The following is a 26,892-nucleotide window of genomic DNA, read 5'->3' on the forward strand; positions in this document are numbered from 1 at the left end:
GGCTATCACTCAATGTCCGAAGACCGAATGAGCCGCACCGCTCGGTCAGTTTAACACCGCGAGTGACCGACTCTACTAACATTATCACAATTATAATGCTTTAAAAAAACAAATCAGGGCTGTGCGTATAAATATAACGGTAAGTTTTTTTTTTTAATACTTTCATTTAAATGCCACGAGTCATGAGTGACATGAATATCTGAATTTCAATTGTTGTAAACACTATGTCTATTTATTGAGGTGTGATTTTAATCGATATTTCGAACTCGAATATTATTGAAAACATTCATATTCATTTAAAGTATAATATTATTATTATATATATAGTATCATATTATATATAGTATTATAATATAAATTGATAAAGTATTGTTTGAAAATTATTAACAATTAAAAGTTTTTGTTTACTAAAAGTGCTGTGTATATATTTAACAATATTGTGTAATATTTAGGAACATTACGTATACAATCAACGCTTACTCTGAGCGACGGTTTGATAGAATGTTATCGAATACTGCAGGGTCAAAACAGATAGTCAAAGTCAAGACATGTGTCCGCATTTACGATAAAATACTGAATTTAAAGTTCGTCGAAAATAATTAGGTAATGTACATAATTAAAGTACAATTTTAATTAAAACAGGTTTAATGTCCCTAGTTTGGTTGTGTATTCATCGAAACAGCGCAAATAAATCAGATACCCTGACCTAAGAAGGACCCTAACGAAAAATACTTTTTGAACTACTAAATTTCACTGCACTATGTTTTCATAGATAATTTATGGCGATTTTGTCTTTTATCTTTTTGTATTCGTTTGTGGCATCGTGGTCGCCGAGCGCTAAGAAAATAAAGAATGAAAACAGACTTTCTCCGGTCGAAAGCGCGGCAGCGAAAGTAAATTGGTCAAAGGAAGAAGCTGTGGCTCCCAAAAGTGAAAAAAAAAAAAGAAAACACCAAAAAGTTTTTAAGGAAATATCTTTCGTAATTCATGTCTGATATTAGTACAGTAAGTAGAACCTCGATAAATATAGATCAAATGCAACACTAAATAATTTAAGTTACATACTGAGGTTTCTACTTACTAAGGGTTTAAGTTAAGAAGTTTTTATTGGTTTATATTTTAACATAAAGAGATCCTTCTTTTTTTTATTGCACTGATGGGTGGACGAGCTCACGGCCCACCTGATTATAAGTCGTTACCGAAGCCCATAGACATATATAACGCAAATGCCACCACCGTGAGATAACAGTTCTAAGGTATCAGTATAGTTACAACGGCTACCCCACCCTTCAAACCGAAACGCATTACTGCTTCACGGTAGAAATAGGCAGGGTCACAGAAATGTGGACAGGGTGGTGGTACTTACCCGTGCGGACTCACAAGACATCCTACCACCAGTAAAAGATTTAAATTCGTTTATGAACTTTGTTTAGGAATTATAGAGATAGACGAGCTAGGTTAAATGCAAGCGCAGATGTAGACAGCGGCTTGGTTCTGCCTCTGGCATTGCTGAAGTCCATGGGCGACGGTAACCACTCACCATCAGATAGGCCGTATGCTCTGCCTACACGGTCAATAAAAAAATTAAAAAATTATCTACATAAAAAAATCAGCAATATTTTTTTTGTTTCAAACAATTCACACTTTCTACATACATTTTATTTTCAATATTAAATAAAGAAGAGAAAACACCATCATCTGTGTTATACTGCATTGCTCTATAAAGTATCGTAAAGTGTTTACAGCTTTCCTTGCTTCGCTGATAGATAATATAGGTGAATCTTGTGATTCGTCATTTAAATCTTCGTCTATATTATCGCTCTCAGCACCATAACGGTCCATTATTTCTTCTTCTGTTAACGTTCCCGCTGGGGTTACTTCATCATCGCATGTGATGAATTCTTAAAAAAATGAGTCATACACTTATTACATTTTTCCGGTGTTATATCGCCCTCTACTTCAATACTTTTTTGCATGTGTACTGGAAAACCACAGGCTTTAAATAACTTAGAAGTTTACGTCCTTGCGGATGCACCAGATCCAATAACTCTTGCATTAGACGCCTTCAGCTCTAACACTAGGAGCAGGCTTAGGGACCCCGGTAACCGTACTCGTCGAACTCAGCAAAGAGTTTGACGGGCAGCCTAACCCATGCATCAGCCAGCTGAGTTTCTTGCCGGATCTTCTAAGCGGGTTGGAATTTCGATCCGGTAATAGATTCATTTGCGAAGCAGCTGCTCTTGAGTTAGGTATCCTTTGGAGACTAAGCGTATTGTTTACATTTGAAGCCAGTTGGTAAACACATGTAAGCATTATTAATGCTACAGGGAACTTTTTTTGTTTGCACTTTCATTTAAAATGATTCATTGATAGATGATTGAAGTTACAATTATCGTCGTCGTTATAACTTTGAGGTACTGAGGTGTGATGTCAAAATTCTTTTTAGCTATAGAGGATTCGTATCCTAAGTAAAAGAAGAGACGGACTGGACTCCGCGGGGAAGGGAACACAAAATTTTATGAAAATATACCTAGTCAGGCCATAAGTATTGTCACACAGTAAAAACTTTTCTTTTAGAATGCTGGCCACAAAAAAGTTTATTGAATTCGAATTTCGAATTGTTCATGAAAATAAAAATGTATACTTTTAGAATTTTACTCATTTTTAAATATGGAGTGGACGCTTAAAGAAGACCGTGTTGCAGTTATTGCGTTGCATCGTTGCGGTTACGCGCCAATTCAAATTTTTAACATACTGAAAAATTTGAATATAACCAAAAGATTCGTTTATCGTACCATCAAACGATACAATGAAGACTCTAGTGTAGATGACAGGTCAAGAGGTGGTCGCCCTCGGTCTGTTAGGACTCCAGCAGTGATAAAAGCTGTGAAGGCGCGAATTCAAAGAAATCCCAAACGTAAGCAGAAACTGTTGGCCCTTCAGATGGGGTTAAGCAGAACCACGGTGAAAAGGGTGTTAAATGAAGACTTACGGCCTGGCCACGGGGATCGGCGGTGCGAACAGCGAAGCGGTGGGCGAGGCGACCATTCGCGCAGCACCGTTTGCAGGCCACGGGTACTCACGTTCGCCGCCGCGACTAGTAAGGAAGTCCGACAGCGAAATGTCTATATCGAAATTATCTCGATATTGCTTACAAATTAATAGTTTTTTGGTTCAGGACCTATTATTTGGAAAAGATTGTGAAGTACATGATTTGAATAAGAATTGGAATATACCTATAGATGGAGAATTATTATTCCACAAGAAGTACGAGAAATACTTTGGGTGGCTAGACTTCCAAATAGCTGGTCTAGCTAGTATTTCAACTATTTTTTTTTTATTGCTTAGATGGGTGGACGAGCTCACAGCCCACCTTGTGTTAAGTGGTTACTGGAGCTCATAGACATCCACAACGTAAATGCGCCACCCACCTTGAGATATAAGTTCTAAGGTCTCAAGTATAGTTATAATGGCTGCCTCACCCTTCAAACCGAAACGCATTACTACTTCACGGCAGAAACAGGCAGGGTGGTGGTACCCACCCGCGCGGACTCACAAGAGGTCATACCCCCAGTAATTACGCAAATTATAATTTTGAGGGTTTCATTTTTATTACACGATGTTATTCCTTCACCGTGGAAATCAATCGTGAACATTAAAATTTGTTGAGTACGTATTTCATTACAAAAATTGGTACCCGCCTGATATTCGACTACCGGTGCATCGCTCAACACCGGACGTCTTATCCGTTCGGCCACGACGAGTTTAAAAATATAAAAAAATAAATAATAAAAAATATAAAATATAAAAATTTCGGCGTTCATTTTTCGCGGCGAAAACAACTAAACTCATTTAATCACTGCACTATTCGCCGCGACTACCGCTCGACTCCGTGGCTTGCGCCGTCCTTATTCATGCATTTGTTTTGCTCGCCCGCCACATCGTAAGTCGCCCGCGCGATTCGCTCGGTACATTCCGCCGGTCGCTTCGCCGGTCGCCGGTGCGCGTGGCTTGTTAGGTACATTTCTATGCTCTTATTTTAGTCGCTAGACGCTTCGCCGTTCGCACCGCGCGAATATTCGTATCGGCGAATGTCCCGTGGCCAGGCTGTTAGGGCTTCGGGCATATCGAAGAAAAACAGGACATCGTTTGAATGCTCGTCTAATGGACCTGAGACTGAAGAGATGCCGCGCTTTGTTGAAGCGGTACGCGGGAAAAAAATATCGGGAAATTCTTTTTTCGGATGAAAAAATTTTTACCGTAGAAGAGAGCTACAACAAACAAAATGATAAGGTGTACGCACACAGTAGTGAAGAAGCGAGCAACCGTATTCCGCGTGTCCAACGAGGTCATTTTCCATCCTCGCTCATGGTATGGTTGGGAGTTTCTTATTGGGGCTTAACAGAGGTACATTTTTGTGAGAAAGGTGTAAAAACGAATGCAGTTGTGTATCAAAATACAGTCCTGATGAACCTTGTGGAACCTGTTTCTCATACCATGTTCAATAACAGGCACTGGGTATTCCAACAAGATTCGGCGCCAGCTCATAGAGCGAAGAGCACACAAGACTGGCTGGCGGCGCGTGAAATCGACTTCATCCGGCACGAAGACTGGCCCTCCTCCAGTCCAGATTTGAATCCGTTAGATTACAAGATATGGCAACACTTGGAGGAAAAGGCGTGCTTAAAGCCTCATCCCAATTTGGAGTCACTCAAGACATCCTTGATTAAGGCAGCCACCGATATTGACATGGACCTCGTTCGTGCAGCGATAGACGACTGGCCGCGCAGATTGAAGGCCTGTATTCAAAATCACGGAGGTCATTTTGAATAAACTTTAGTGTCATAAGAATCTATGTGTTGTTAAGTTCATTTTGGTATATGAATAGTTACATAATGAATAAACTTGTTTCAATTATTTTACATTAAACATGTGACAGAATTTATGACCTGACTAGGTATATAGAAGTTATTACGTTATCGAGGCTTAAGTTATCAAGGTTCTACTATAATTTTACTATTATGTAAATCTATGGCTTTAATTATTAAAAAAAATCAATATGGTAACTAAATATATTTCATATGGCATCACCATAGTTTTATGGTTTTAGGTTGTAGTTATACAAGAAACATCGTTAAAAATAAGTGGGTTTAGACTTTAGATAATCACCATAAAAATATTTTAAATGATCGAAAGGAAGAAGTGAGAAAAACATTATCACCTCTGAGGATCTTAATTACATACCTTCTGATTAATTCAAATACAAACGCGACCCCCGCGAGCTACTGTTACTACTGCGTATGCCCATATTTGTTTATTTTAATACCAAATTAAAATTTCGTATCACAATTCTGCAAAATGTAAGCAAAGCATTAATTTTTTACGGACTTTGAAGGCAGACGAATGCTTGTTAGTTTTTAATTTTTAGATTTTACATTTTTTTATGTATTGCTTAGATGGGTGGACGAGCTCACAGCCCACCTGGTGTTAAATGGTTACTGGAGCCCATAGACATCTACAACGTAAATGCGCCACCCACTTTGAGATAAGTATAAGGTCTCAGTATAGTTACATTTATTTTCGGAACAGAAATAAATATTTTACACATATTTATTTCTGTTGAGAATTTTTTTTTGTTTTATTACTTTTCCTTTTAAAGACTAGAATGGACGGTTGATATTCCTCCCGATCCATTAACGGTGCTTTTAGGTACCACAAGCACCGGTCACCGTCCACGTCGAACCCGTCGGTCGCGACGAAGGACTCGAAGAGCGAATTATCCTACAGACACAGCCCACTGAGTTTCTTCACTGAGGTCAAGATTATCTGTGATATCTGATCAGTGATTCTCGTTGTGCCAACAATGGGCTGGTAGAACTGAACAGGCTTAACTTGGTTAATATTATATAATGATTTCTTGTTTATTATAAACAAATCCAAATATACATTTTTTTCGTTTATTATTGCATTTCTGCGTTTTGCGTTGTCAGCGTTATTGCGTTATGAATAGATTTCCGCATGATAAGCATATCGTTTCTGAACAAAAACTTAAGAAACCAGGTCGCATATGTAATTAAAATAGGTAAATTAATTTATTAAATGTGAAAAAGAACCAGATTGTGTTACTGTTCAAACTGAAACTGACTGAAATACATTTCGTTTAAATGATGCAAATATTTAACAAACAACTTATATTGTAGTTTAATCCAAAAGGTTTTGTTATATTTTCGGCTTACGTAAATATTTTTTGAGCTTTACTTTAAATTCTTATAAAGCAGATACGAACTTTGGTTAGACGGTATACCTACCAGTCGTAAGAATGGGCGGTATGAAAATAAATTAATCCTCATTAGCATTGAGGGTAGTCAGTAGTCGTAGCAAAATTTTGTTGTTTCTATTGGATGGTTGGGGATGGTTCACAAAAATGTTTCCCGCTTGTGATTTACAAACTTAATTTAAAGAGATCTGAATCATTTGAGAATAGCAAACACAAAACTTAATATTAATTACTTTCCACAGTATGAGTTCTTGATAGTATGAGTTTTTATGCTACCCGATAGCATTTAGATGCCGATAGATTTTGGGTAAAAAACACGTTTTCGGCAGACGTGTTATGATGATGATGCCTTAGGGTGTACTTACAATACGCCATACGATAAGTAAATGGTAGACGATCACAATACGCCACTGCGTATTTTCTGGTGAAACCACTGGAAGAAATCAGGTGAAGAATACTTCCAACTTACGTTAAAGTAATTCTATAACAAACCTTTAGTTTGGTTACGGGAGAAAGTCCGCGTCTAAATACTTAAATACTAAGTTTAAATACTATGCTCAAAGTCATTAACATTTATTATAGCCGTATTTAGATGAAAATTGTCTAACAACCCATAAATCACTTCGTGATAAAGCTTAGGCGTACATAATAGTTACCTAATAGATTTTCGTACTTGCAACACTATCACTAATAGGTACGTACTGCTTATACTATTTATCTATGTTTATTTTTAACGAGTTATCTTTATTACTTTAAAATTCTTTCGCCATCATTTACCGTTATTGATTTATAGCTGAACCGGAACTTGATTACTTTTATTCGATGTACAAATTATATCAAATCAAATCAAAAAAGTTTTATTCAACATAAATGAAAGTACATACTTGTTGAACGTCAAAAGAACTACCGCCAATTCACAAGAATTAGCCTCCGTCCTGAGAAGAATTGGCAAGAAACTCAGCGGGCATGTCTTTTTTTTTTTTTGAAATATTAGATTTTTTTTTTATATTAAATTTTTATCATTAGCACTAGCACATCTACCTACACACATTAGCATTATACCACATCTCGATTGGTTGGGTGAATTGAAACATTTTTAGAAATATGTGTTGCCAACGCTCTGTGTCAGCGAAACCTATTTTCATTGAAAGGTTTTGTACAGGATATGTTTAGTAGTTTTTGGGTTGGAAAAGTTTACCGCATTCGCAGTAATTCAAAAATCAAACGACACGGTCTAGGTTCGATATCACGCTGAGCGTAGGTATCTCTTCCCGTAATATTTTGAAATGTTCAATTCAGTTATATATTGTGTACTAAGGCATATTGCAGTTTGAATATTCGCAGTGTGCGTAAATTACTAATATTTTCCTAATTTTACACACTATAGAACTCAAGCTTTCTTCTTTGGCTTTTGTAACGCGACGAAATACCTACCCGAAATAGAAACGAAAATAAAATATTTACGTAACAAGAATATAATATTAACCATGCTTTAGTAAAGCGACTTAAAGACCTCTCTTGTATTCCTTCGAGACAAGAATAGGTACCCTGACGTCCAGAGAATACTAAGCATCAAAATTAGCAAACAAATGTCAGATAAACACCACATCTCGCGAAAGTTTTTTTTTGTGTTAGGGTTTCAGGAAGAGACATCAATGTTTAAGTCTCACAATTTTTGTTTCCAAATAATTAATACAACGAACTGTATGATGGTTTTTGTTATTTATAATTCAGAAAAACAGAATATGAAATTTGAATAAAAAAATGACAATTTTTAAGCGATCGATGTAAGCTTTATTAGAAACGGTTTTTTCTTCCAAATAATATAATTAATTTTCTATGAATACCATATCTATATACTTACTGTTATACAAGCTTAATACAAATTCAGTTCTGTATTTTGAAGATCTTATGAAAAAAAGCATTGCGACAAGAACTACTTTGATTTTGATAAAACTTAGTTTTAAAGGAATAAGCAATTAAAACATCACACCCTGTATAAGCTCCAATGAACTGTGATACAACACACTTTATGTATAATATTATGAGACAATTAATTTTCTTTACAGCAATCATTAACAATAATACCGCAGTTCACACACGTACCGAAAACATGTCTAAAGAAATGGCGGCGCCGAAGAGGACTGTAGGTCAGAGAATTGTGGAGGAAATATACACGTGTTGTGCTTTCTGGATAGCTGCATCCGCTTTACCGGCCTTGGCTGTGTCTTATCTCGGTAAGCCGTTAGATATTCCTACATACTATTAGAATTTGTAGCGGGTAGGATAGTCCAGTATATCCGTTTGGAAAACCTTTTTTTTTCATACGACGAATTTAGCAGGTTATCAAGATCTTTAATTTTTTTATAGATTATGTGTACTTTGCATTTCTAAAACTTTGTACGCCATGTAATATAAGATGCTTTGTATTTACGTTGTAACAATTTAAATAAAATTACTATATAAAGTGATTATCGCTGAGGAAGGTTAATGAACTTTATCACAACTGATAAAATTTCGCAAAAAAATGTAGTTGAAATCAAACGTTGTCATGTCGAAATCAATGAGTATGTATTCGTGTGGCTCGTGAAAATAAAACATTTATCATCGCACCTCTTGCCACCGGTGCAGAGTTCATACACTTAACCTAGAGCTACTGCGTTCATCGTGAGTTCGTTTCCAGAGATCTTTTTGCCACGTATTAGCCGGCTCTGAAATGAGCTCCACACTACGGTGTTTCCAGATCTCTATCGCATATCGTTCTTCTAACGAGGCTTGCTTAGAGTACTCAACGGTAGGTACCAACGGTAATCAGTCACCATCGGGTGGGCCATATGCTCCTATTATATGGATATACAAAGGCCATAAAAAACCTTGCTTCTAGACTGAAGCGTCTGTAACCTAATAAGACGCCATAAGTACCCAATGAACATATAACTATACCGCGGTTCGATCTTAGGGCAGTCAATAATATTTAAAGAATTAAGTGCCTTATGTTCTTGTTTTTAATTGTCATCGAACACTGCCTGTCCGAAACGAAATTTGAGAATAGTGTCTCTTATAAGCGCTGACAATGCCATGAACTGACAAACACGATGGTGTGTGGCGAAAACTTTCTCTTGAAACAACAGCATTGAACCCAAAAAATTCAGGTAATAACAATGACCTCTGCTTTCGGTACCTAGTTAATCTATACTAATATTATAAAGCTGAAGAGTTTGTTTTTTTGAACGCGCTAATCTCAGGAACTACTGGTCCGATTTGAAAAATTATTTCAGTGTTAGATAGCACATTTATTGAGGAAGGAACAGGATCGCTAAGACCAATACAAGTGGAGCACCAATAAATAATGTTTCAAAATAGGGGTTAAAATAGCACCTTAACATTCTATAATTCAAAAATATCTTCACTTTCTACGTAAATGAAGTGGGGGGTAAAATTTTGCGTTATTCCAAAGTAACTATTCTACGCAGACGGAGTCGCGAGCAAAAGCTAGTAATAAATATAGAGGAAAAATAAATCACTTTTACTCTCTTAACTTAATGTGTTCGTGATGTCTCTGACAACAAATTAACACTAGATAGCTTTCGAAACAGCCGATCTACGTAATATTTTTGCGTTTAAATAATATAATTACCCGTGCGGGCAAATGGACTTAGATTTGACTAATTAAATGTAATTACTATCACCATCATGCCTATTTCTGTCGTGAAGCAGTAATGCGTTTCGATTTGTAGAATGGGCCAGCCGTTGTACTGTAAAACTGACAGAACTCATGACTCAAGTTGGTTGGCTGGATTTACTCTGTTGTCTATGGGCTCCGGTACCACTTAACATCAGATGGACTGTGACGAGACGATAGACGAGCGTTAATTTAAGAGATGAACAAAAATTGGACTGTTACATTCAATAATTTGTTTACTTAATATCTACTAGAACATGTTCTTCCTTATTTACAGTTGTACGTGTGAGCAGACATTTATGGCTTAGGTTGTTGTCCAGCAGATATCCAGATTTAGAATTCATCAAAACTGACACAGTCAGAACATTGCTGGACACGCATCGGAATCAGGGGATCATTAACGTACTCCTGGCCGTGAAAGGTATGCGTATATTTTTTTAAAATCAATCCCAATCATTCTTACCTGCAGTAATGAAAGCGTAATTTATGTTCACACAAAAACAAGTTAATCTGATAATTATGCCTCATTTTTACAAAAGACGTTGTCAAAGTAAAACTGAGTTGGGCACTATTAATAAGAAATATAGCCAAAGAACAGCTGCAATTTGTTTCTTTCCTGTAGAAAGGGCACGGTCACGTCACATTACAACTAAAGTCCTAATTTTATATCTCTTTCATAGCTTTTGGAACGATAGGATAACCATATAGCGTATAAAACCTTTTGCAAAAGTAGTCCAAGTTACAATTTGAATACTGAAGGAACATTGTATAATCCAAAAATGAAATCTATTGGTCATTTTTTACTCTTTCTCGCGTCCCCACATACAATAAGCAAAAAATTGGAGATTATTTCCACCAAGCGGGCGTAATCACTTGCTAGAACCACGATCCAAATCGACGGAAGAAAGCGTAATTTTAGTAACTTGAAAAAGCCAACTTTACACCAAAGCCAAAAAACTATATATTTCAAAAATTCATAAATCATATTATATTTATAGACATAGAAAGTTGAAAATCGGTTTGACGAAATGGTTGTTCGAAACTTGTATATCTACAAGCTTATCTTGAAAATTTCCTTAGCGACAATTAAGTATATGTAAAATATCTGGTATTCTACGATGGCAAACGCAAAAGGCATTCTTTTTTTCTTTTTTTATTCTTCCAAAACTTTCTATTGTTGTTTATAGGTAATCCGAACGTCGATGAAGTCAAAGAAAAACTCATAGAGCACGTTATCGACAAACGAGATAGGAATGGACAGTTCATGTTTCCAAGGCTACGACATTTACTCGTCTCGTGCTGGGGCAACTACGCTTGGGATGTCAACGTGCGTTTTCGGTTTGAAAACCACTTCATCGTAGCTAATGCTGTGTACAGAGGCCGGCCGGTTACAGAGAGTAATATACAGGTAATTATTGAAAGATTGGAGGTAATCTCGATGTCGCGAAACTGAACGAGCAATAGTTTACCAACTTTTATTTTTAGCTTAGATGAGTGGACGAGCTCACAGCCGACCTGGTGTTAAGTGGTTACTGGAGCCCATAAACATCTACAACGTAAATGCGCCACCCACCTTGTGATATAAGTTCTAAGGTCGCAGTGTAGTTACAACGGCTGCCCCACCCTTCAAACCGAAACACATTTGCTGCTTCACGGCAGATAGGCAGGGTGGTGGTACCTACCCGTGCGGATTCACAAGAGGTTCTACCAACAGTAATCACAAGAGGTCCTACCACTAGTAATAACTCGCATGGCTGATACTTACGAATTGTTTAAGTAATATTCTATTTGGTGGGTTTAAAATCATAAGGTCGCACTCCTTTACAGCACACGAAACCGTCGATAGGACGAATCAATTCAACCGAACCCCAATAACAAACAACTTAACAACGCTCAAATAGTAAGCTGAACAAAAATATAATGACTTATTTTTGTCCTGTCGGGTGCGGGCAAGATTCTAACTAGGCAAAAGAAATAAAGTTCATCTATTTTCATTGGGTACTGATAAAATATGATATGTGATTTTTATTAACACAATCGCACGTTCAAAATTGATAAAAATTATGTTTAAAAAAATTATGGTACATAGCATGCATCGTAATGCATTTTAGACGGTTGGATTGTCCATTTTGGCCTCAAATGACGTCAAACGTCATACAGGGAATGAATGAACTCGGTAGGGAATTAATATTCTCGGTAATAAGCTTTGTTTTCTGAATCCCGTTTAGAAAAATGTTTCGTATATTGACGATTCAAATTGAACAAAACTTAATCTTAAAGTAATTTCATTCTAGGAATACATCAGTGACATCGTATCAAAATATTTCTCTCCAGACCAACCGCCTTGGCAATACATAATAATACCGTGTGCAGCTACAGAACCAAAATATTATATTTTAGTTCGCGTGCACCATCTGCTACTATCCGGCGCGAAGTCTATTAACATCGGAGATTTATTACTGGTCGAGCAATTGAAACAAACAGATAGAATGGCTCAAGAATATACACAACAAAGCCCTTTAACCAAATTATTTCCAACGCCTTCTGCTATACCTCAATTGTGGGAAAAGCTTCATGAAAATATGTCGAATACATGGAACGAATTCGTTTCTGAATACGACCCCGTCGAAAGCCCTCGTGCTTTGAAAAGCATGCCGGGTGCGTTCCACGTCGCCGGTCTGTTATTGATATCCAGCGTGAGTGCTTTGAGAGAACTCAACAAGAAATCGAATGGCAGAAACAGAGCCACTGATGGTCCGATCACAGCAACTACTCTACTTGCAGCAGTCAGAAGAGAATGTAAGAGGAGAAGCTTAACTATAATTAAAGTACGTGTTTTAAAAAACTTGACGTAACACAATTCAGCACCACAATACTATATTACATTCATAATTATAATAAAATTACAGGTTTTCTTGTCACCGCTAGTGACAGCAGACCCGAGAAAATGGCCTAAAAGAACATTTAAGACTATCACGACATCGACGGTTTTGATGTTGAAATTACCGTTTCGCGTTCGCGATGAAATTTTAGCTTTAAACGAACTAAAGAATACTGGTCACGTAAAACAGCCTAACACTTTAACTTGGAGGTACGGGGAATTGGCGCAGCTTTGCGTGAGAGCTACTAATGAAGCGTGGAATGGCTTACTTGAAATTTATAGGGCTCCAGCGAAATTGTGGACGGACACCATTAGAACGGACGATGGGAAGCGACACTTGTTACAAGCCGTTTCTCTGTGCGGACGGAAGGTAATTTATAATTTAGGTTTGCGGAAACTTCATTGTAAATTACTAAGTATAAGTCGGACTACCCGATGTCCTTGAGCACGAAACTAAAGAATTAGGAGGAAACTCTTTTTTATTATTAGGAGGTGGGATTAAATTGTTTCCCAAGCATCGTCTTAATTCTGTATTCATCGTAATTCTGTCAAGTGATAACATAAAGGTATGAGAGCTTTAATTATGAAAAAGGGTATTTCTAATGTCCTACCTATCCCAGGCCAAACTCTTTCGCTCGGGCGAAGAGGTTTATTTCAATGTACTCAAGTCTCCAAGCTATCGACTGACAATGGCCGTTGCATTTTCATATTGGCCATTGACAAAAACCCAAAAGTATTCCCAGTTAATTATGAGAATTTTCAGGTTATATCATGGTCTCGTCCCGTATCCCGAACCGCAATCGAACGCGTGGCTCGGGCGTTGGGCGTATCATCGACAGACGTCGTTTTGTTCGCCGCAACGGATGCCTTACGAGCGTTCTTTGAACAAGCACACGGGGACCCACCGGACATAGTGCTCACAACAGCTAGGGCCGCTTCAGAAGATTTCCTATTCACTTTCGCGGAGGGCCAGGGGAAGATGTATAAAAAATCACAAACTGGTGGTGAGTGAAACTTTACGGGAATCAATAGCCTAAAAAGTAAATCTGTTTTATTGTACGACTAGCTGATCCGGCAGACTTCGTAGTGCCTCAATCGATAAATAAAAGACCTAAACTTTTGTATAAAATTAACTGAAAACAAACAAAAGAAATCCGTCCGACGGGGGATACATCAAAGGAAAAACAAAATTGTTATTTTTATTTAATTCCGAGCATTTTCATATTTATCTACCATTTCCACAAATAATTCCAAGACCAAAATTAGCCAAATCGGTTCAGCGGTTCTTGAGTTTTAGCGAGACTAACAAACAACAATTCATTTTTATATACATATATATAGATTGTCGCTGCTCTGGTGATTAATTTATAGTGTACATTTCGATGATTTTCCAGGTATGGTCTGTCTGACCCTGCCTATAGGCGCGAGTCCACGTCGTATCGCCGCCGTAGTGGAACAAGCGTGCAATAGACAGCAGGCATTGGCCGGGGCCTGGGCGGCCCAGGCTCGATGCGGTGCATTAACTAGAGCTGTTCCTTCTCCTCTCGCACGATTAGCATTGAATATACTGTCAAGAAGATACGCAGTGTCTTATGCGGAAATCAACGCACCTCTCAATGCCAAACAACGGGCCACATTGTGGGGTCAGACTGTCGATCACGTTATCTATTGGCGGCCGCCTCAGGCCAATATCAGTAAGTTCTAGAAATTAAGCTTCGACGACGTAATGATAACCTAAATCAATTTTATAGGTTGTGAGTGATGTTATAAATATTAACGGTCTTATTCATAATAAAGCTCTTATCAAAGGTATAACCGATATGAGTTAAAACTTCATCTAAGGTTGTCAATCATTCGAAAACTTTTTTTTATACCGTAATATGTATTTTTTTTTATGATTTATATTTATTATATATTATTAATATTATTTTTTTATTATATTTTAGTGAGCTATCGAAGCCTTATAAGCTCTTTTAACCCACAGACGAAACTCATTGGTTTCTCATGGGATCTACTCAGTCCGTTAGAGCGTTCGATAGGAAGGAAATCGGCTTAGAAAGTCGAGAAAGGCTTGTGTCTGCCTATAATGGTATATACATGCAAGACTTAAAACGTAAAACAAAACAAAAAAACTTATTATATCAATTTCTTTTTTTATTTTAGTTATGGTAAATTTGGATATTGCTACTGCAGGGTAACAGCTACCCAACTATTCTTGATCTATTTAGTTTTCTTTATTATTTATTATTCATATATGTATTTTTTCAGAAAAAGGATATGATTTGATTAATTCCGTTTTGCTAAAGCAAAAGTACCCTTTAAACAAGAAAGCGAACTCTTTTGCTATAGTAATAGGTATAATAGTGTTATAATAGTGTTAACTATACCTGAGACCTTAGAACTTAATACCAGGTGGGCTGTGAGCTCATCCACCTACCTAACCAATAAAAAATAAAAATAAAACCTCCGGATCGACTGATCGAAATAGTTCCTTTGTTGCAGGTATGTCACTAACAGTGATACAATACGGGGAGACGGTGAGGCTGGCCGTGATGGCGGACGCGAGGCTGTCTCCATCACATTCCGCCCCCACCACGCGATGGCCCGTCGCAGTCGAGCAACTAATCAATAAAGTCGATACGGAAATATCTCGCATAGCCACAACACTACAGCCCGACATCCCTACTGCAGTCGAAACTCAAGAAGCTGACGACACTTACGAGGCAAAAACATCGCGTGACGTCACCAGCTCGAGCGGACTGAGGCCGCCGGTTTTGACAGCTGTCAGTCCGCCGCCATTGCGACGCAGAATGACGCACCACTAATAAATTAGTATCAATTAATGCGCTCTGCGACGATGCAGTGCAATACACTAGTCGACCGAAGCAAGTTTTATGTTGCAAAGGAAAGAGTGACGCAACTTTGTAATGTAATGTAATGTGGGACTGAACGAATATGACTATGATCTTAAGAGAAATGAGATTAAAATATTTTCAAATTCTAAATACTGTATACGAGCGATATTAAATTCAATAATGTATTGAACGATACATAATTTTGACAAAACCGAAGACTGATGATATTTCTTTTTAACAAAAAAAGAAATCAATTAAAATATGCATTATTAAGGATAACTCAGAGCTGAATCATGCAAATAGCATTAGCATTGCATTCACCTAAAAAAAGTACTACGTTAACGTAAAAAATACAGTGGAAAATTGTGAACCAACTTTTTTTGAAGTCGGTTGTAAAATAAATTTCAATAATACAAAATGCACAGGATTCACAATATAAAAAAACATATTTTATTACATTTTGTATTTTATTTCACGCCTCATTTCCTTTTGGATTTCCTCTTTTTGCTGGGTTTCGGTGCAGCGGCGGCTGGAATCTCTCTCTTCTTGTGAGTCTTTTCCGAGCTTGGCGCTGCGGTTTCTGCGACGTCGTCGACTTCCATGTTCCTCGCGTCTGGCACGTAGCTGAAGCCGGGCACGTGCGGCTCGACCAGCTCGAACACGAGCTTCCTGTGCTGAAGATTCGAGCTGTCCAAGCTGAGACGGACCGTTAGCTCGTCGAACGTCTTCAGCACGACGTCCCCGCATTTCTGAACGTGTTCCTGCGAAAATGCGAATGCGAATATTAGTGTTGATTCCGGTGTCGTACTCGAGTATTTTTTATTTTATTTCTGACTAGCTGACCGGGCAGACTTCTTAGTGCCTCAATCGATAAATGAAAGACTTAAGCTTTTGTAAAAAATAAACTTAAAACAAACAAAAGGAATCCGTCCGACGGGGACACATCAAAGGAAAAACAAAATTGTTACTTTTATTTATTTCCGAGCATTTTCATATTTATCTACCTTTTAAACCTTCTCTGGACTTCCACAAATAATTCAAGACCAAAATTAGCCAAATCGGTCCAGCCGTTCTCGAGTTTTAGCGAGACTAACGAACAGCAATTCATTTTTATATAATATATAGATTACAATATTTTGACAAACGAGATGTCGCCATTACGGCCTGGCCACGGGGATCGGTGGTGCGAACAGCGAAGCGGTGGACGAGGCGACCATTCGCGCAGCACCGTTTGCAGGCCACGGGTACTCACGTTCGCCGCCGCGACTAGTAAGGAAGTCCGACAGCGAAATGTCTATATCGAAATTATCTCGATATTGCTTACAAATTAATAGTTTTTTGGTTCAGGACCTATTATTTGGAAAAGATTGTGAAGTACATGATTTGAATAAGAATCGGAGTATACCTATAGAATCTATAGTATAGATGGAGAATTCCACAAGAAGTACGAGAAATACTTTGGGTGGCTAGACTTCCAAATAGCTGGTCTAGCTAGTATTTCAGCTATATTTTTTTTTTATTGCTTAGATGGGTGGATGAGCTCACAGTCCACCTTGTGTTAAGTGGTTACTGAAGCCCATAGACATACACAACGTAAATGCGCCACCCACCTTGAGATATAAGTTCTAAGGTCTCAAGTATAGTTACAATGGCTGCCCCACCCTTCAAACCGAAACGCATTACTACTTCACGGCAGAAACAGGCAGGGTGGTGGTACCCACCCGCGCGGACTCACAAGAGGTCCTACCCCCAGTAATTACGCAAATTATAATTTTGAGGGTTTCATTTTTATTACACGATGTTATTCCTTCACCGTGGAAATCAATCGTGAACATTAAAATTTGTTGAGTACGTATTTCATTACAAAAATTGGTACCCGCCTGATATTCGACTACCGGTGCATCGCTCAACACCGGACGTCTTATCCGTTCAGCAACGACGAGTTTAAAAATATAAAAAAAAAATTAATAAAAAATATAAAATATAAAAATTTCGGCGTTCATTTTTCGCGGCGAAAACAACTAAACTCATTTAATCACTGCACTATTCGCCGCGACTACCGCTCGACTCCGTGGCTCGCGCCGTCCTTATTCATGCATTTGTTTTGCTCGCCCGCCACATCGTAAGTCGCCCGCGCGATTCGCTCGGTACATTTCGCCGGTCGCTTCGCCGGTCGCCGGTGCGCGTGGCTTGTTAGGTACATTTCTATGCTCTTATTTTAGTCGCTAGACGCTTCGCCGTTCGCACCGCGCGAATATTCGTATCGGCGAATGTCCCGTGGCCAGGCTGTTAGTGTGAACTTGTGTGAGAGAAATGTACTACTGTTAAAAAAACACGGTGCGCGTGCAACTTGGTGCACGTGAATGAAGTGAAACTTCTTTTTCGATGTGTGGTATTTTGGTTTTCTTCATTTTTCATCCTTAAATTAGATTGCTCTTGTAATAGGGAATGCTGTATATAAGAGGTGCGACGTCGTCAACATTTATATTATATAATATATATTTTAAATTATATATAGAAAAATAAATTTATGTATTTTTTTAATATTTCATTACAATATTGGATGCTACTCGTTGCTAACGCTCGTGCTGGCCTGTAACAGGTATACTACGCGCATGCGTTCGAGTGCCACGCATTCAATCTTGCTCTGTCTCTTCCTATTCCATGGTAGCGCAACCTTGTTGAAAGTCGCATTAGAAGTTTCACTTCAAAAACTCATACTATAAAACTAAGCTTTTGAACTAATATCTCAAGGTTAGTTCTGGTAACCACATATAAGCGGAGAGCTCATCTGTCTATATATGTACATGCAATAACATAAAATACATTCACCCGACCCCACATCATTGACAACGACAATAACAGCTCAGTTTCTTTTCTACGCACCTCTTCATTATACGTGAATTTTTCAGATGGTAAATACAGAGGACCTTCCAGTCCATATTTAGGTATCAAGACTTGTAGGGCGTTCCGCTTCACCGCTAGTACAACTGCAGACTCTATTTCTACTCTGTTCTTGAATAAGATCTGAAAAAATTGAACAAAATGATCCATTTATTTCATTTAAAAAAACATTTTATTTCTTCTTTGATTTGTATCATGCTTTTTTCATCTTCCTTTTTACTTATTTAGACTAAAAGTGTCAACGGAAATTAGTGCATTCTGTTTTCATAAATTCACATTTAATTAAAAATACGTACATATATATATATTTATATATTTAAACTATTATACTATGCTAGGCTATTTATAAGATAATGAAATATCCTCCCATCATGAGTCTAAAGTGATTGTTTCTAGAATCATCTGTAGATGGGTTGTTCAGCAATAGCTTTGTATACGCGGCCTGAATTATCGTATTGTTCGATGGTGAATCAGTATCGTGGTTGGCGTGAGTGTACGCACGTGAGTGTTGAGCGCCACGGAGGCGCGGCCGGCGAGCTGCGCGTGGCGGTGCCGGTAGTTGAGTGTGTCGGCGAGCGCGGCCTGGCGGCGCGCGTCCAGCAGCGCGGCGTGCGGGCCCGCCCCCGCCACGCTCGCCGCCAGCAGCCGGTGCACCACCACGTCCGCGTACCTGCACACCGCGCCCGGACAGAATACTTAACCATACACATTTTCATCAACTTATGCGGCCCACACACGACCCTAAAATCAGTGGCGATATCGGGACAGCGATGGTGGAGATAATCGTCCCTAAATCTTTAGCTCGCCCAAAGCGACATTAGAGTTTAGGGTAAACAATACAAATCGGATTACGATTTGCCTATACCTCCTCGCGTCGTTTTCCTCATTACTGAGGGTCGTGACTCCCCCGCTGCATCAGTTTCTCCCGTACGATTTCCCTCTATCTGCCGCGATCCTTAGCTTCATGAAGGGCATTGTGGAAATTGATGTTTAGAGAAGATCGTATTTGGTCCGACCATCTCGTGGGACTGCGTCCTCTGGGACGTTTGCCATCTACCTTTCCTATCACCATCAGCTGTTCTAGATTGTGACCCTCTTTACGAGCAATATGTCCGAAGAAATCCAACAACGTACGAAAGCATATAGTGGAAAGTCTAGTTTTCATATGAAGCTCTCTCAGAATAGATACGTTGGTGCGAAAGGCGAATGTGCGTATGTCTATACACGAGGTGATTTAGGGTACATTTAGGGTCCTCCCCACCACGGTTGAAGTTCTCGTTGCCATGGACGTCACCGGTGCCCTAAGCGGTGCACTGAGGTAATAATGTCGATTTCTGTTACTAAAGCACCTGAATTACCTAACTTAGCTTTTATTTGTCTGTTAATTTACGTTTTAGTCTTATATGTCTGTTAGAAATAGATAAATTCTCAGTATTGTTCGGGTTCGTCTTTCCCAGGGTCTACTAGATATTCCGGCGCCTTAATAAGAAAATCGAAGGGAGAAATCTACATTTTACTGGTGGTAGGACCTCTTGTGAGTCCGCGTGGGTAGGTACCACCACTCTGCCTATTTCTGCCGTGAAACAGTAATGCGTTTCGGTTTGAAGGGTGAGGCAGCCGTTGTAACTATACTTGAGACCTTAGAACTTATATCTCAAGGTGGGTGGCGCATTTACGCCGTAGACGTCTATGGGCGCCCACCAAAGCAAATAAAAAAAATTAAATTACTTCAGTGCGCCGCGTAGGGCACCGGTGACCTACACGGCAGTCTACGTGTTAAAGGCAGGAGCCGCTGCGTACCTCCGTATGGGCGAGGTGAAGTGCGTGTAGATGGGACAGGCCAGTCCGTAGTGGTAGTAGTGGTCGGCGGCGAGGCTCCCGCTCACGAAGTACGCGGCCTGCTGCATGCAGCGCGTCGCCATTATGCGCAGCAGCGTGTTGAAGAACGGCCGCTCCGGTATCACGGCCTCGTTCAGCGATTTCGAAAACGATTTGTTCGTTGATACGTCGATTTCGAAGCCCTGAAAGGTTTGCAGTTTTTAATTAAGCCGCGTTCAGACTACGCTATTATAAATAAATAATAGTTTAAAATTTTTTTTACAAAATATGCTTTTATAGAAAATCCAACTAAAAAATAGGAAAATAAATATGAATTAAAAATAGTTTAACTAATTTTTTCTTACACATTTTTAATTCTAATTTATTAAAATTGATTTTCCTATTTTTTTGTTGGATTTTCTATAAAAGCGTATTTTGTGTTATTATAGTTTTTTAAACTATTATTTCTTTTTCATTTTTTAGTTGAATTTAAATTTTTTCAATCTTTTTTTATTTTTTTTTATATTGCCTTGCTGTCGGTCCTTAATAAATATATCAAATTTCGAGTTAATCCGATGTTTTGAAGGGGATCAAAATCATGTTCAAAGATTCCTTTACAAACACACATACATACGTCTGAAGTTAATAAAAAGCGTATTAAAAAGCATATAGTATATAGCTCATAGCACAACAATATCGCACCCCATACATTGTTATGGCCAAGTATATACTGCTATACTATATGGCACTATATTATAGCGTAGTAGCGTAGTCTGAAAGCAGCTTTAGTCGTACAGCGTTTTGTGGTGGGTACCACCGCATTTCTAATGTCTTTCATGAAGCAGTAATGCGTTGCGATTTGAACGGTAAGACAATTGTACGTTCAAATTTTTATTTTTATTTTTTTTATTGCCTTTGTAGGCAGACGAGCATACGGCCCACCTGATGGTGAGTGGTTACCGTCGCCCATGGCAGAGCCAAGCCGCTGCCTACCGCTGAAGCTGCCGCTGAATTAATCGGCGTAGCATCATTCAAGGTTTAATAACTATGGCTACAGGTGACGATACTGAATGTGCCGTGAGACCATTAACCCCTCTATACAATCAAAAAATTAAAATTATATGAGCAAAATAATTGGATTAAATAATGTTATTTAATTTTTATGTATATTTTTATACCGGTAGCCAAAAGACACCATAATGCTTGGCCATTTTGAGACAAGATTTCAATAAGTCTCATTCATCAGTTGACGAGTGTCCTAACCATACAAATTGGAGTACATACTCTGACATACTTAACGACAGATATAAGGTGTAGTGGTGCAAGAAGTAAAAAAGTATCAATAATTGCAGTTTATTTAGTAATCTATAAAAATGTAGCATTTAGCAAGCTCACCTGTTGTCTCGCAGCTTTTAAGAAAGTATCAAAATTAGCAGGCGGCGGCGCCGGGTGTCTCCGCAACATGGCACACTGAGGGAATTCTTCTAGAATCTTCTGAGCCACGCTGGTATTGGCTAACAACATGAATTCTTCTACCATTGAGTTAGTGTCAACTATCTTCTTGGCTTGCACTTCGATTGGGTCGTGAGTCTCAGAGTCTACCTGTAGAAGGCGGCAAATTTTGATCACAAAAAAATTAAGAAGCTGGAAAGTAGAACGAATCAGTTTGACAATGCATAAAATAATGGCCGTATTACAATAATACGGATAATGACTCATATCTCAAGTTGGGGGAACCTTTTTTTTTTTATGAAAGTTTGATATAGGATTACTGGTGTTATACTTAATATTAAGCGACAGAAACGAAATTGCGGTACTCGTAATTTTTATAACAGAGTTGACACTGTCAGTGTGTTGCTAATATACATTTTTTTACTAAATCACCGCCATTTTACCCAAGAGTTTTAAAAATCACTTTGCATCTTTGTGCAGTCGTCATTTACTCCACTCCCGTGACATCAGAATACATAGCACTCGTCCTATTTACGTCATACCTTTATCTCTTTGATGTAACGAAATATACCTAAATACGACGTTTCCTTAAAAATATACCGTAAATTCGCATTCACTTATCGATTATATAATCGATCGTGATCTACAATTGTGATGTTCAACTATTCTACCACCCGTCACACGGTAGTGTCCTTTGATAGGCAAGATAGCTGATAACTACCCGCATTAACTCACAATCAACATTACACTTTCTATAGTAATGCGGCAATGAATGCCAGCTGTCTTTACATTCCATTGCAGCTTCCTGGAATATGAACTGACTAAAACGTGAAGTTATGCTTTAATAATAAATTAGGCGAGTATATTCCTGTTTCGTTACGTATAGAATATATCTATCGAGTCCTTAATACAATTCATTCGATAGCACATCCATGCATAAAGCCGACGTTTTTTTTCTTTAAATTAATTGCTTAGATGGATGGACGAGCTCGTGGCTCGCCTGGTGTTAAGTGTTTACCAGAGCCCATAGACATCTACGAGGTAAATGCCGCCCCCACCTTGAGACATGAGTTCATGGTGTCTCAATTATTTAACAGTATAGTTAATTTACCGTCTTACCTGAAATCGGATCTCGGGCGAGGCCAGTAACAGGGCACCACTGTCCAATCGATTTTTCTTAAGCTTCTTAGCAAGTTTGTTGAGTACGCGCAGAGATTTCGCAATCTCGTCTTTGCGACTCGAATCGTCGATTGCGATCTGAGCCTCTTCGTAAGTCATCGCAGCTTTTGACTGTTAATTTAATACAGACATGAATAACAAAACCCAGATATTTAATTTTGTTTTTTTTTTTTAAGGGATTTTATGACCTGGTAACGGAGACCTTTAAGTCATGTCTTATTTTAATATATATTCTTATTTTTATGAAAGTGAAATAAAATATAATCTCAGTAAAATGGTGGTCATTTAATTAGACTAGCCTTAGACACTATTCAGATCTAAACAGAACAAACAATTTACGCGAAAATCGCACTAAGTGTAGATATAGACTACCCCGTCATTTTGTTATATCAATATTAATTCGTTTTGATATATTTAAACAATATGATTTATTTACCTTTATGATACTTTTGTGGAATTTCGTAGACAAGACATTAGCGTTCTCGTCCATTTCCCACACGCACGAGAAGGCGAGCCTTTCTTCGCCGCCTCTAAGTGAGCACAGATTTGAGCTAAGTAACTCTGTAATAAAAAAAACACACATTCCAATTAAGCTTTTTTATGGGTTGACTTTGACTTATAATATTTTTTTTACTGCCCTTGTAGGCAGACGAGCATACGGCACACCTGATGGTGAGTGGTTACCGTCACCCATGGACTTCAACAATGCCAGGGGCCAGAGCCAAGCCGCTGCCTAACGTTAAGTACTCTTCACAAGCCTCATGTGAATAAAGACATGTCATAGCGCTCGGTGCTTCAAAAACATACTTTAACTTCAGTTTATTTTCGAAACGTATACATGAGTTCGTTAAATACATTTAACACTAATAGATACATTTAAAACTATCGTCCGTCTGACTGTATAACCTAATTATTTTCTTTAAAAAAAAAAACCAATTATTTTCTTACATAAAAAAAAATATGTCAGTGTTCTTTCGTTTTCAACGCGTTGGCCCAACGTTCGTTCGGAATTCGTCGTGTAGTTGACACTTACATGAAACTTGTAACACGTAATATTTGACGGTAGTCACAGAAACCTTACCCGGCACCATATCGATCCTCCTGTCGACGAGATATACTGTAGTTGACCTCGAAGCGGCCTCCTTGTCCAGGGCGGTGTCGGGCTTCACGAAGTACGTGACGTCAGCGATGTGCACGCCTACTTCGTACGTCGCGAGCCCGTCGCTGGAGCCCAGCCTGCGGGCGTGCAGCGCGTCGTCTATGTCCGTGCACCCGGGCGGATCCACGGAGCATACGCACACGTCGCGTAGATCTACACGTTTCTGCCTTTCCTGTTCACGTGACAATGTTTCTTTTACGTATACGACAAAGAGAAGATCTTCCACCGAGCGAGTGATATTGCTCAGTAGACCGACGGTCCGAATGTTATTGATCGGAACTTGTATATATGCAAGCTTATCTTGATGTTGTCGTAAGCGAGATTCAGGCATCTGTCAAATATCTTGTGTTGTATGACGGCTACCCGCTACACATACGCCGCCGTCTCTCCCTACTTAGAAGTAGCCAAGGCAGTTACTACCGTTAATCCTGCTATTACAGATTTTCGCAGGCTTACAGGCTTCTGGCCATTGAAAAGAATCGAAATATAAAAAGGCATTACATTCATTCGATGTAACTTGCTCCTATTGAACTTTTCATTATTTTTTTTGGCCTACTTCATATATCTATAATATATCATAATGGGGAGACCCAACCACCAAACTTGACCAATTTAAAGAAAATTGCATTCTGTTCAAACATTAAATTGCAAAGTACATATTCTGAAAAAAACTGTCGATACCGTAAATCTAAAATCGAGTTCCAGTGATAGCACCCAAAACGAATTAGAAGCTGGGTGAACAATTTTTTCTACTGCTAACATCCTACCCGCGGTCTTTACTTACCGGTGATCACGGCGCTAGGAACAGCGCCGAAATATCGAGGTCGCATTAAAACTAAAAATCGTATTAAGAGCCCGTCAAATAGCAGTGTTTATATTATGTTTAAAATAATGCTTTTTTATATAAATTCTGTTAAATATTAATTACCTCTTCAGGTATAGTCCAATCGTTGGGCGGTAGACAGTTGAGTACGGCTTCGCTGAATCTCGCGTGAGGAACGTCGTGCTCTAGCAGTATGACCTCGTTTTCTGCATCCTTGTCACCTGAACGACGTGGAATAGTTTTTATAAGAATATCGCAGCAATATTACTGGCGCGATGACCTTCCAACGGTGGCCGGCAAGAGCAGAGCCGAAGGACCGGGTTCAGTGGTGATGATTGGGAGAGACCTATGTCCATTAGTGGACCGCTTTAGGCTGATGATTATGACGATGATAGCTGTCTAAGAATACATGTAAAGACCGTCATAGCCTTTATCCTTTACTGTATAATGCGATACAATATACAATGTTTTACTGGTGGTAGGACCTCTTGCGAGTCCGCGCGGGTAGGTACCATCACCCTGTCTGTTTCTGCCGTGAAGCAGTAATAAGTTTCGATTTGAAGGGTGGGGCAGCCGCTGTAACTATACTTAAGACCTTAGAACCTATATCTCAAGGTGGCTGGCGCATTTACGTTGTAGATGTCTATGGGCTTCAGTAACCACTTAATACCAGGTGGACTGTGAGCTCGTCCATCCCTCTAAGCAATAAAAAAATTAAAATAAAAAGGCCGTACTGGAACCAATTAACTTTTAGGTCTCGCATAGTTCGTCATGGACATCAATCAATTAATAATTAAACTGACGCGAGAGATCTACGGTTTAGGGGAAGGAACGCGGAGTGGGCGTCTACCAGTGTACTTAGCGCGAGTTTTTAAGCTTCTCGATTGCGTAAAAGTGAATTCAATTTTGTATGGAGTTAGAACAGCCGCTCTAGGTTTGCCGCTAGGGTCGCTGTTCCAACTCCATACAACTAAGCAGCTCCGCACTAAGCACACAGCTGTCTTCTCGTTATACAGGAGGTTGATAAAGGAGAATTAAAATGAAATGTACTTTAGTGACGGTAGAGCATATTGTAAGCCCGCACAGGCTTATAAGTTATAGCAAGCAAGACAGGTTATATACAATACAAATTAGATTTCCAACGCGTCTCTCAGAGTAGGTCGCGACATTAAAGTTGTGACATCTACCTAAGACTTAGTTAAACTCTTATCACAAAGTGGATCGTGATCTCGCTCAGCCATATATCCAAGAAAAAATTCTAAAATAAAAGTATATGAATAAAATTATACATTTATCTGTGGCTAATAGCTTTTAGTCTAGTTTCCGCGTCGGCTACTATCATACAGCCTGTATGCATAGCAAAATCACAGGCCACCTGTGGCTAATGAGATATCGGTGCAGAGAAAACCGACTACAGCGTCGGACTCGAGGTCAATGTTTATGAATAAAATAATGGCTATTCGAACTATAATGTGTATTGGATTTGTTACAGTGTGTAATGTCAAAACTACCCCAAAATTATGTATTTCGTTAATAAAAAAAAAAATTCAAAAGATATTTTAAAGATATATTTAATCTTACCAATTGGCCCGAGTGCTCTTACAAGATGTCCAAGTGGATATCGGCTGTTCCTGGGCCAAGAGTCAAGAGCAACCAAAATGCGTTGCGAGGCCAGTATTTCACTCTGTCTGGTTTCGATACGAACACGAGGAATTCTCTTCTCCGCTGGTGTGAAGAGATGACGCGTTGCACCTAAATTTAAATGATTTCTATAGTGTTTAATTGAAAATCTCACGAAATAATATTATTCAAACAAATAATTGAGTCTTTTATTTTTTATTATTCAGAAATTATCTTGAAAG

At 38.7% G+C, this 26,892-nt stretch overlaps 2 protein-coding genes across 2 annotated transcripts in view; one reads left to right on the forward strand and one right to left on the reverse strand.

Annotated features, from left to right (window-relative positions):
* Positions 1-16,151, forward strand: LOC114239689 (uncharacterized). Its single transcript, XM_028169979.2, has 9 exons — positions 1-139; positions 8,347-8,514; positions 10,237-10,380; positions 11,147-11,367; positions 12,254-12,787; positions 12,869-13,210; positions 13,604-13,844; positions 14,235-14,534; positions 15,343-16,151. The coding sequence occupies exons 2-9, from the start codon at positions 8,391-8,393 to the stop codon at positions 15,663-15,665; spliced, it is 2,229 nt and encodes a 742-aa protein (XP_028025780.2). The 5' UTR covers positions 1-139; positions 8,347-8,390; the 3' UTR covers positions 15,666-16,151.
* Positions 16,123-26,892, reverse strand: part of Dis3 (exosome complex exonuclease RRP44-like protein Dis3) — a 13,393-nt gene continuing 2,623 nt past the window's right edge. Inside the window, exons 6-15 of the mRNA XM_028169980.2 lie at positions 26,612-26,782; positions 25,136-25,251; positions 24,130-24,379; positions 23,485-23,609; positions 22,989-23,159; positions 21,813-22,019; positions 20,400-20,620; positions 19,101-19,269; positions 18,582-18,722; positions 16,123-16,456 (exon numbers count right to left, since the gene is read on the reverse strand). Of these exons, the coding sequence (XP_028025781.2) occupies positions 16,175-16,456; positions 18,582-18,722; positions 19,101-19,269; positions 20,400-20,620; positions 21,813-22,019; positions 22,989-23,159; positions 23,485-23,609; positions 24,130-24,379; positions 25,136-25,251; positions 26,612-26,782 (1,853 nt within the window). The 3' untranslated portion in view covers positions 16,123-16,174. The remainder of the gene's footprint in view (positions 16,457-18,581; positions 18,723-19,100; positions 19,270-20,399; positions 20,621-21,812; positions 22,020-22,988; positions 23,160-23,484; positions 23,610-24,129; positions 24,380-25,135; positions 25,252-26,611; positions 26,783-26,892) is intronic.

The sequence above is a fragment of the Bombyx mandarina genome, chromosome 09 (genome assembly GCF_030267445.1).
Source record: "Bombyx mandarina strain Sakado chromosome 09, ASM3026744v2".
NCBI lineage: Eukaryota > Metazoa > Arthropoda > Insecta > Lepidoptera > Bombycidae > Bombyx > Bombyx mandarina.